Raw genomic sequence first — 11,432 nt, 5'->3', positions numbered from 1 at the left:
GAAGCTACTTGCTTCTAGTGAACAGAGGCCAGGGATGCTACGAAACAATTCATAGGGACAGCACCCCCACAACAGAGAATTATACAACCAGCCCAAAATGTCAATGGACATTTGGGCTGAGAAGTCTTACGTGACAGAATGCTTCCTACCCTGTTCTGAGGTTATTTCCAAGGATTCAAAGGTAACTGCTTCAAAATTAAACAAATTATAGAAAGCCATAAATAAATCAACTCCTTATTCATGTTGCAGCTCTCTTCCATTATAAAGAAAAATGGATTGAAACTTACGATAAAAGGGAGGCAGGGTCAGGAGGGGGGAAGCTTGGTGAGCAGAAAGGAAATTCAAACTTATTATTAAGGTTAAGAATTAAGATGTAAATATGTAGGTTTTTTCACTCCTAGGATTTTCACTAATCCAAAGGTTCACGGACTGCTTTGAAATTTAATTATTTGGAACTGGTTAAATGTTACCCTGACCTCAACTAACATTTGTGTTTGACTTTTCTCCAGGACCCAGGGGACGTGGATGCCAGATGAGTCCACCTCCTCTCCCTGCTCTTCCCGCAGGGACAGAGCCTGCCAGGTGCTGGTGATTTGGATCCTGACAGGAGGTCGCTCTGCGGAAGACTGGCAGGATCCCAGAGCAACAGACTGGGGCTCGATGCACCTTCCCCGCCAGGTCTCTCCGTTCGCAACTGTCCTCCTAATACCGGGCACCCTCGGCGCGGGGCTGCCGAACGCGCGGGGCTGCGGAACGCACGTCCCCTGCGCCGTGACGTCATAATCGCGACTCACTGGACTCGGCCCTTAGCAACCGGCCTGGGAACGATTTTCCTGCTGCTGCCGCCCCTGCAGGCTCTTACTTTCCAGTCCTCCACTGCCGGGGCTGGGCCCGGCCAGGGGAAGGACCGAAGGGGATCCCCCGTGCCCCTACGGCGGCTGCAAGAGGACTAAGCATGGATGGCAGCCGGAGAGGTAAAGGGTTGTCACGGGCTACCGCCGCCTCGCGCCTTGCTCCAGCCGGCGCTCCCAGCCTCGGGTCCGGGCAGCCGAGTGCAAGGCCGCTCTTGGGCGCTTCCTACCCCTGGCTGAATCGCCAGTGTTGCCCGGAGCTGCCCGGGCCCGCGCAAAGGAAAAGGGAGAGACTGCTTGCTAGCCTCGCAGGTCCGCTTCTTTGCCCTGAATTTGTCGCCCTGACACCAGGGGCCCCTGTCTCCTGAACTCAGGGTTGTGCAGCCGTTAAAACCTCGGTAGCTCCCAGGCAGAGGAACCAGGGTTGGTCTTTGGAGTCAGACCTCCCCGGGCCCCACATCAAACCCCTCTGCTCTCCATGGAGACGACCCTCAGTTTTCTCATCTCTTGAACATGAGGGTCAAATACTCAAGCCATGAAGTTCTTGGAGATTAAATGCAGATAATGTAGAGAAGATCTTGGCACATTTTAAGTGGTCAGTAAATACGAAATCTCCCATTCAGTAACTACCTCCCCCAAAGCTATTGAGTAACCCAGGGCTTCTGTAACTTTATGTAAATAGGAATCCCCTCAGAATCATGTTAAAATGCAGATTATGATTCAGTAGGTCCCTTCGGGGTGGCTGAGATTTTGCATTTATAATAAATTTCCAGGTAATGCAGTGTTATTGGTCAGCGGACTGCAGTTTTAGCAGCAATCCATAATCACTATATACACCTGTTCTCTACTGATTTCTTAAGTCAGGTGTACATCATGGGGTGAGGTTAGGGCGTGGGGAAATATAACCTTAAATCTCTACAAATCGGCCCAAACGAAATAATTTGCATTTTCACACTTTCTGAACTAGTAGCATTCCTTCCTCGAGTCAAATGAGGCAATCTTTAGACTCCCCGCCCCTCCTAATACAGTGTTTTTATCTATTTAAAAGACTGCCTTTAAACCAAGCTGCTAAATGATTCCTGGATGTCTTTTTTTGAATGAGTCTGCCTTTATTATGTAGTCATTGATCAAAATAAGTGCTACTGTGATTGTAGGAGATAACTATTCATTGATCAGCAAACAGTATATTCTGACACTTTACCAACCTAGGTTTCAGAAAAAGCAAATCAAAACGCTTTATGATCTTAAGAATTTTGCACATCAACTAAAATTAAACCCTTACTATGTACTAGGAACTATTTCCAAATTATCTCAATGTACAAAAATATCTTGTTAGATAGGCATTAGCCTTATTTCATAGTGAAGAAACTAAAGCAAAAGATCACAAATGACTTGCCAAGGTCACAGTGGCAGAACAGGATTTGAATCTAGGTGAAAAATATAAAATCTGAAGCCAATGCATTTACTTACTATTCCATGGTAGGGATGGGCAGGGGGAAAGGATATATGTAAAATTTAGAGTATAGTAGATTTAGTAAGTTGTCAGTATTTGTTTTTTGAATTATTTTAAAAATTGGGTTCATGCCAAATGTAAAAGTTAATATTTTTACAACTTGCACAATTTAGTTAGCTTCATTTTTAGGATATAATATATGATAATATCAAATATTGTTATTAATTTTGAATTTTTAAAATAAATGTAATCAGCAAATGACTGGGGCAGTCAGCTTTCATATACTGTAAATTATTATTAATAGGAAACCATAAGTAATTTTAGACAAAGCTAAAATACTTAATTGAAAATAAATTTCTTAGATTTCATTAGGAGGTGCTTTTAGTTATTTCAGAGCATAAAATATTAAAATATCTAAAGAAAAATTATCTTTTGTCATGCTCTTACTGTAATCACGTTTTAGACATTCTTTTGCAAGGCAAACCTCCTAAATAGTGGTATAATAGAGCAGCAGACTGAAAATCGGTTAGTCTTGTTTGTAATCTTTGTTTCCTATTAACTAGGTCATCTTCACCTCAGTCTACATCCCTGGGCCTCAGTTATTTATAAAATGGGGGCTTGGACTAGGTAACATATAAGGCGTTGCTTCCAGCTTCCTATGGGGGAAGATGAAGAAAAGATTGGTAATAACAAACTGCCTTTCACTCTAATATCAATAACCTTTGGGGAGGAGAGGAGGCAACCTATTAGTATAGGTAACTGAAAGTAACTTGAAAAAAATTTTTTTCCCAGCACCCTGGGAGTTTCAGGTCTGGAGTTCGAGACCAGCCTGGGCAACATAATTAAACCCCGTCTCTACCAAAAAATACAAAAATTAGCCAGGCATGGTGGCATGTGCCTGTAGTCCCAGCTACTGGGGAGGCTGAGGCAGGAGAATCACTTGAACCTGGGAGGAGGAGGTTGCGGTGAGCCAAGATCATGCCACTGCACTCCAGCCTGGGCAACAGAGCAAGACTCCATCTCAAAAAAATATATATATATATTTTAATCTATTGGTCTCATAGAGACACTTATCAATGGTAGATTCCAAAACCTTTGGTTTTCCGGAGAAACCCTGCCACAAGAAACACTTTCATCTTTCTGCACTGGACTTTCTTCTGGCTATTTTAATCAAATTGTGTAGGAAAATGGGCTGCTCTCATATACCCATGAATTTCCCCACTAAGATCTTCGATCTCATTGACAGGATTTTAGTCCTAATAGTTAGAGAATGATGTTCTTTTCCTTGGCATTTGGTTTTTAGGCTACTTCTTCATGCCCCTTTGGCTCATTCTGGGTCCAATCTGGAGATAGAAACCATACATTGGTTTATACAAGGAAAAGTTAAAGAATTGTTATACTTTCATAAAAGAGTATAAGATGTAACAGGCTGGGTATGTCAGCTCATGCCTGTAATCTCAGCATTTTAGGAGGCTGAGGCCGGAGCATCACTTGAGGCCAGGAGTTTGTAAACAGCCTGGGTAACATAGCAACACCCTGTCTCTAGTATTTAAAAATTTAATGAATTAATTAAAAAGATATAAGAAAACTGTATCTGGTACCTAGAATTAAGGGAAAGTATTCAAGGAAGGACAATTTGAAAGAGACTTTCTCCCGAAGACTGGGGTTCAGACCTCATTAGAGAAGGCGTGATTGTGCACGTGCCCAAAGCTTCATCGCTGAGGAGTGATATCAGAGGCTTCACATTCCATGGGAAATAGACTGATGAATTGCTTAGCCAAGTCACTAAACAAACAAGTGAACAACAGTGGAAACAAGCTTAGGAGAGGATTCTGTATCTAAAGTTGCTACAATATATTACCTAAAATGTTAACTGTTCAACAAAAAGAAATTACAAGTCATGCAAAAAAACAAAAACAGGACAATGTGACCTATACACAGGACACAAAGCAGGACCCAGAAACTGGGAGAGGGTAGATGAATTAAGTTGTCTATGTCTCCCTTCAATTCTGTTAGGTTTTATTTATTTTTTTCTTTTTTTGAGACAGGGTCTTATTCTGTTACCCAGATTGGAGTGCAGTGCAGCCTCCTGGGCTCAATCATCCTCCCACCTCAGCCTCCTGTGTAGCTGGGACTACAGGTGCACACCACCACACCCAGCTAATTTTGTATTTTTTTTGTACAGTTAGAGTTTCACCATGTTGTCCAGGCTGGTCTTGAACTCCTGAGCTTAGGTAATCTGCCTGCCTTGGTCTCCCAAAGTGCTGGGATTACAAGTATGAGCCATTGTGCCCAGCCCTAATTCTGTCACTTTTAATATGACATTTATCTGTAGGAATAGCAGAAACCAATGAGTATATGCCTTGGTGTACATCTGATGGTAAATAGACAAGGGAACATAGACATCAAGGAACATCTAAATTCCATGTTTGTTCTTATCACCATCTTATGCTAAAGAGAAGCTGGTTTGATTCCTGGGGCCAAATATTAACCACCTTGTTCACAGCTGTCACCTACAGATAGGTGGGGAAGCATTTCTATCCAAGGCAGTATCACTAGGTTCCAACCTTTTTTCATTCTCTTCATCCTTTCACACTTCTCTGGGTATACCTGTTTTTCCTTTTTCTGTGACCTATAGTGAAACATACATATAATAGAATGGAATTTGAAGGGAATAAACTACATACAGTTGAGATATCTTCTTGATCTGTTTCACATGATCTTTTTACATGATGTAGTAGCTTAGAGCATGGTTCAAGTACTGAGCAGTTTATATTGGTCAAGATAGTGTAATAGATCCAGGAACCAGACTGCTTGGGCTCAGATCCCAAATCTGTCACAATCTTGTGTAATCTTTGGCAAATTATGAGTTTAACCTCTGTGCTTCAATTACCCTCATCTATAAAGTAGGGAGAATTATAGTATTGTAAGGATTAAATGAATTTATACTAGTAAAGTGCTTGGAGCACTGCCTGGCAGGGTTACTACTAAATAGCATTTTGACTACAAATGAAGAAATCAACTCATACTAGTTTAAGCTAAAATGTGATTTTTTTTTTTTTTTTTGGCTAATATAAAGAAAACTCTAGGTAAGGTAGAGCTTCAAACATGGTTGGCCTCAGGTACTCAAATGATGTCACCAAGGAATCTCTTTCTATCTTGGTTCCACTTGACTGTGTAGGCTTCATTCTCAGACAGGTTCCTTTATATGGTTCAGGATGGCCACCAGCAATACAGGGCTTGCTTAGACCCTTCACTGGGTTTAGCAAGCCCAGTGAAATGAAAGTACCTTTCCTAATAGTTCCAGTCAAAGGCCCAGGATTGTGTATCTCATGGCGGGACTTGGATCACATAGCATTGCTGACGCTGTCAACGCAGCTGTCCAGACAGTGGGGTCAGCTCTCTTTGAACCACCTGGGCTAAGAGTAAAGGAATAGCAGTCACCCAAAAGAAAGTTGAGTTGTCATTTCCAGGTGAAGAGGCATTAAATTCTGGACAAGAAAAAAGTCACAGTTCTTTCTATTTGGAAAAATGAGGTTTTTCTGAGAGTTTGTTGGTATTTTTTCTTATGTTTAGGTCTTACCCTCCTTCTTTCTTGGTAGAAGCTATGCTCATTTCATGACTATCTTTTTTCCCAGTTCAGATGGCATTGCCTTGGCTTGTATTGTCCTAAGTATTTTTTTTTCCATCCTGCACTCTGACCTGTGACATAGAAAGAGCTTCATTGGTATTCTGACCTCAGTTTGTTTTTCTGTTTTAATCTGTTCTGACAAGCTTTGTTCTCTGGTCCTAGATTTTAGTTCTTCTATCTTGATACTTCTTTTTTCTACATTTAGTCATCCATATATCTTCTAGACTTTGTATGTGTCCTCCTTGTTATAGCTTTTAACAGCCCACCTGATAGTGAACTAGTCATCTTACCCTCTTAAAATGTCTCTGTTTGGGGGATATAGCATTTATATTTTGCATATTAAGTTACGTTTAATGCCATAACTCAGACTTCCTGTTTTGGAGATTACCACTAAAAACACAATCACCTTTTGGGAAAGAAATTATTTTGTGATAAATTTATAATTTAAAAAATACTGAATATTGTTGTTTTTGTAAAAGTTGTGTTTCATTTATCCTAATTTATTATTTTTTTTCTTGTTAAAAGTCAGAGCAGCCTCTGTCCTTCCCAGATATGGTCCACCATGCCTATTTAAAGGACACTTGAGCACCAAAAGTAATGGTAAGTGAGGTGCCTAAAATGGTAACTTTGTTAAAAGATTGTCTGAGTGTTTCCTTTACTTGCAAATTATATGACGTGATGGAAAAATTATTTCATTTGACGAATATTTGAACTTCATATTATTAATTTTAATGAAATATAGGCGTTCTTGAGATTAGAGAATTTTGGAGTCTATGATTTCAAACTATTATTGTGCCCTGGATATGGACTTGGCTGTCTCCTGCTCCCAGCTGCTACAGCAGCCCAGCTCTACTTTTGCCAGGAAACTACCCTGATTTAAGGCATACCTGCCTTGTTAAAATGGTAAGTAGCAGGTATTAAAGACATAAGCACTGAAAAGGAAAAGCTGTGCCAAGAAAAAGTGCACTTGAATAATACATTTCATATTAGGAGCAAAAGCCTATGGGCCTCTTTATCCAACTGGATTTCTAGGTGCTGTGATATTTTTATATTTTAAAGCTTTCAAGGTAAATTTTTAAGATAGGTTTTAAAATAAATTTTTGTAATTATAGCTTAGAAGTATAAGTGTATGTCCTTAGGCAAAATAATTGAAAGCCTTATTTTCCCTATTTACATGAAAAATCTTGGATACTGTTACCTCCAAATGTGTTGGGAGGATCTTATTTTCAGTTGCCTCACTTATTTGTCTTACAGTGTGATACATACATACATATACAGCCATAATCATAAACTTAAAAAAAATAAACTTAAAAAGTTGAAACTAGATTTAAAATATATGTACATAGAAATCAGGATAAAGAACAATATGTAAAGTTTGCTAACTTTCTTTTAAAGGATATATGTATAGAGCTGGTATAGGTATGGTGGTTGTAAGTATGAGGCTGCCTTGGGTCACATGGAAGCTGCATCCCTTATCAACAGTGTAACCTTGAAGATGTAACTCATATCTCTGTGCCTCAGTTTTCACTTCGAATAAATGATAATAATAATGATGAGATAAGTTTATACTTATGAAGAGTTTAGAACAATGCATGGTAAATGGCGTTTATTCAGTAAATATTTTTAGTAGTAGCATCAAGCTCGTAATTATTGCACAGGCTTATATTATGCACAGAGCCTCTGGAAGGATGCATTTAAACATTAACATAGTGTATTTCTGGGAAGGGAGACTAAAGGTCAGGGTAGAGAAGTCACTTATTTTTCAATCTCCATATGCCGTTTTATCTGCTGAATTTTTTTAACCATATTGCATGTATTCTCAAAAACTTTTTAATGTTTAAAAAAGTTTTGCCTACATTTACATTTTATACTTGTATGTAAGTGCTTAACTATTTCTAAGATTTCTTTTAAATGGTTTGAATGAGGACCAAGGAGTTTCATGTCATGGAATTTCTTTGCGATTACACTTGTTATAAGATAGTTTTAGTACTTCAAAAAGAATGTAGTAAACTGATATGTAGATCTTGTTTTCAGGTTTAAGTTAGAAATTTGCTTCTCGGAATATAATTTTTGTATGTAGAGTTTTGGGATTGGATATTCATTGAATTTCTGAAACTCCATTGATTGTTTAAGTATTAACAGTGGTAACTAATTAAGCAAGCAGCTAAACATTCTTAGTTATAAGATTGAGAGCAGGCCGGGCGCGGTGGCTCAAGCCTGTAATCCCAGCACTTTGGGAGGCCGAGATGGGCGGATCACGAGGTCAGGAGATCAAGACCATCCTGGCTAACACGGTGAAACCCCGTCTCTACTAAAAATACAAAAACTAGCTGGGCGAGGTGGCAGGCGCCTGTAGTCCCAGCTACTCGGGAGGCTGAGGCAGGAGAATGGCGTAAACCCGGGAGGCGGAGCTTGCAGTGAGCTGAGATCTGGCCACTGCACTCCAGTCCGGGTGACAGAGCGAGACTCCGCCTCAAAAAAAAAAAAAAAAAAAAAAAAGATTGAGAGCTGCCAAAAAGAAATAGTTTTCTAAATGCAATAATAGGTCATATCCTAGAATCTCTTCCTCAGATTCTCAGGCTTGTAAAATTTTATTCTCAGGAAGGTTTGAACCCAAATGGTCAATAGCTCACTGGCATTATCAGTGCAAGATTAAAGATTCACATCACAATGTCATATCAATATCTCTGATTGAATTTCAGAACCTTTTATAAGAATAAGTTAAATAATCAGTACCTTGTTTATCTCATGATTTTTATATTAGTTTTAAATATATAATGATTATGTTTTAATTTTTAGCTTTTTGCACTGACTCCTCTTCTCTCAGACTAAGCACTCTCCAGCTGGTCAAGAATCACATGGCTGTTCACTATAATAAAATCCTTTCAGCCAAAGGTAAAAATGTGCAAATGTGAACTCTCTGTACTCAATTTAAACCTCCAGCTTCACTTCTCATTAAAATACATCTATAGCAAAAATGAAAACCTTATATATATATAAGAGGATTTGTGTTTGGTTTAGTGTGATACAAATTATTGACTCTAGGTACTTAGCAAATTCACACCCATTTTTGTTAACTATATTTGAAATCTATATAATGCCTGTTTTATTTCATTTTATCTCTATTGCTAATAATATTTTGTTAGATATTGCTTTTAATGTAAAAATTTGTAATCTGCTTTTTTGTTTACACATCTATGGAAGTTGCACAAAGAAGATACTAGCTATTTTTCTGTTTAATTTTTTTTCTTTTATCAGCTTTATTGAGATAAAACTTACATTATAAAATGCGTTGATTATAATGTGTACAGATAAATATTTTGAAAAATGAACACATTTGTATAAATACTACTACAACCATGCTGTAAAACAGGAATCAGCTAACTACACCGTTCAGGCCAAACCCTCTACCACCTGTTTCTGTACAGCCCATGAACTAAGAATGGTGTTCATATTTTTAAATGGTAGCAATACATAAAAACAATATTTTGTGACATGAAATTCAAATTTAGTTATCCGTAGACAAACAGTCATTTTCAATCTTTTACATATTGTCTGTGGCAGGTTTTAAAATAAAAAGCAGAGTTGACCAGTTGTGACAGACTGTATCACCCTGCAGAGCCTGAAGCATTTACTACCTGGCCCATTGTAGAAAAAATTTGCCAACCCTTGATATAGAAAAAAATCCATTACCTCAAAGAGTTCCCCGTAGTCCTTTGCAGTCAGTCCCCTCCTGACAAATCCCTGGCAACCACTGATCTGGTCTCTCTCCTGTAGTTTTACCTTTTCTATAAGTTCATAGAAATGGAATCGTGTATTGTTTTGGGTCTGCCTTTTTTCAGGTAGCTTAATGATCTTGAGACTAATCATGCTGTTCTGTGTACCACCATTTATTCTTTTGTATTGTTAAGGAGTATTTCATTTAATGACTAGACCACAATTTGTTTATGATTCACGATTTGTTAAACATTTGGATTGTTTTGACTCACTTTTGGCCATTAGGAGTAAAGCTGCTATAAACATTCACATACAATTTTGGAAGATGTGTTTACATTTCACTCGGGTAAAGTTATGTGTCAGGAGTAGAACTGTGAGGTAATATATTAAGTATAAGTTTACTTTTATAAGAAACTACAGTTTTCCAGAGGGAATATACCATTTACATTTCCATTACTTCTGCACCCTTACTTACCCTTGGTGTTGACGGTCCTTTTTTAACCATTCTAGGGAATATGAAATAGTATAAATTCACAGTTTTAGTTTGCATTTCCCTGATTTCTAGTGATGCTACGTTATTATTTCCCACCTGTATATCTTCTTTGGTGAAATGGCTATTCAAATCTTTTACCCATTATTAAAAATGAGTTGTCTCTTTAGTATTAAGTTGTGAGAGTTTCTTTATATACAGATTCTGTATTAGATATATGTTTTGCAGATTTTTTTTTCCCAATCTGTAGCTGATGTTTTCATTTTCTTGTTTAAATCTGTATTCTGAAAAAATTTTTAGACTGACAGAAACATTTAAAAATGGTATAGAGAGTTACCATATACCCTTTACCCTGCTCTTCTGCTAATGTTAAAAATCTTAAAAACCGTAGTATAGTTATCAAAACCAGGAAATCAATATTGATGCAATCCCATTAACTACAGACCTTATTTGAATTTCACCAATTTTTGACTGTCTTTTAAATTTTTATTATTTTCTCATTTAAATAGCTAAAGTTTTTAAATTTTAGTTTATATTTTATGATGCTTATGTTTTTAAATGGCTAAAAAAATCAAAAGAAAAATATTTTGTGATGTGAAAATTATGAAATCTTTAGTTTTTTATACTTGTTTTCATAATCTGTTCAAGAAATATTTACCTAACCTTAGGTCACTCAGATTTTCTTAATATGTTTTCTTCTAGAAGTTTTAAAGTTTTAGCCCTTACATTTAAATTTGCGATCCATTTTGAGTTAGTTTTTGTATATGGTATAAGGATTTTGATGTTTTTTGTTTGTTTTGTTTTTTTACCTCTTCATATCCAAATTTCCCAGTACCATTTGTTGAAGAGGTTATCTTTTCTCTATTTAATTGTCCTAGTACTTTTTGAAAGTCAGTTGACCATATATGTGGACTTAACCCCTTGGTTCTGTTGATCTATATGTCTGTCTTTAAGCCCCATACCACACTGCCTTAATTATTGTAGCATTACAGTAAGTCTTGAAATCAGGCCGTGTAAGTCTTCCATTTTGCTTTTTTTCCCCCAAGCTTGTTTTGGGACTACATTATAAGTATGTTAAGTCTGTTTCATTCTGAATAGTTTATATTGCTGTGTTTTCAAGTTCGCTAGTATTTTCTTCTGCAGTATTGAATGATTTATTAATCCCAACAGTGTATTTTTAATCAAGGGTATTGTGTTTTCCATCTCTAGAAGTACAATAAACAACTACAAGGTCTGGAACATTTTGTGATTTCCTCATTTGGTATTTGTCATTTATAAATACTGAGAATA

At 37.5% G+C, this 11,432-nt stretch overlaps 1 protein-coding gene across 5 annotated transcripts in view; it reads left to right on the top strand.

Moving 5' to 3' along the window:
• The first annotated feature begins 516 nt into the window (after positions 1 to 516).
• The window catches only part of SPATA7 (spermatogenesis associated 7), a 61,566-nt gene continuing 50,650 nt past the window's right edge, over positions 517 to 11,432 (top strand). Inside the window, exons 1-4 of one of the 5 annotated variants that reach the window (XM_033191685.1) lie at positions 819 to 974; positions 6,461 to 6,535; positions 6,678 to 6,838; positions 8,735 to 8,830. In XM_033191685.1, the coding sequence (XP_033047576.1) occupies positions 8,794 to 8,830 (37 nt within the window). In that variant the 5' untranslated portion in view covers positions 819 to 974; positions 6,461 to 6,535; positions 6,678 to 6,838; positions 8,735 to 8,793. Of the gene's footprint in view, positions 975 to 6,460; positions 6,536 to 6,677; positions 6,839 to 8,734; positions 8,831 to 11,432 lie in introns of all 5 variants that reach the window. The other 4 variants (XM_033191681.1, XM_033191680.1, XM_033191684.1 and 1 more) reach the window with 4 other exon arrangements.

Source organism: Trachypithecus francoisi, unplaced genomic scaffold, assembly GCF_009764315.1.
Source record: "Trachypithecus francoisi isolate TF-2019V2 unplaced genomic scaffold, Tfra_2.0 Lachesis_group3, whole genome shotgun sequence".
In the NCBI taxonomy this organism is placed as follows: Eukaryota; Metazoa; Chordata; class Mammalia; order Primates; family Cercopithecidae; genus Trachypithecus; species Trachypithecus francoisi.
The sequence above is the reverse complement of the archived record's forward strand: the minus strand, read 5'-3'. Positions and strand labels throughout refer to the sequence as shown.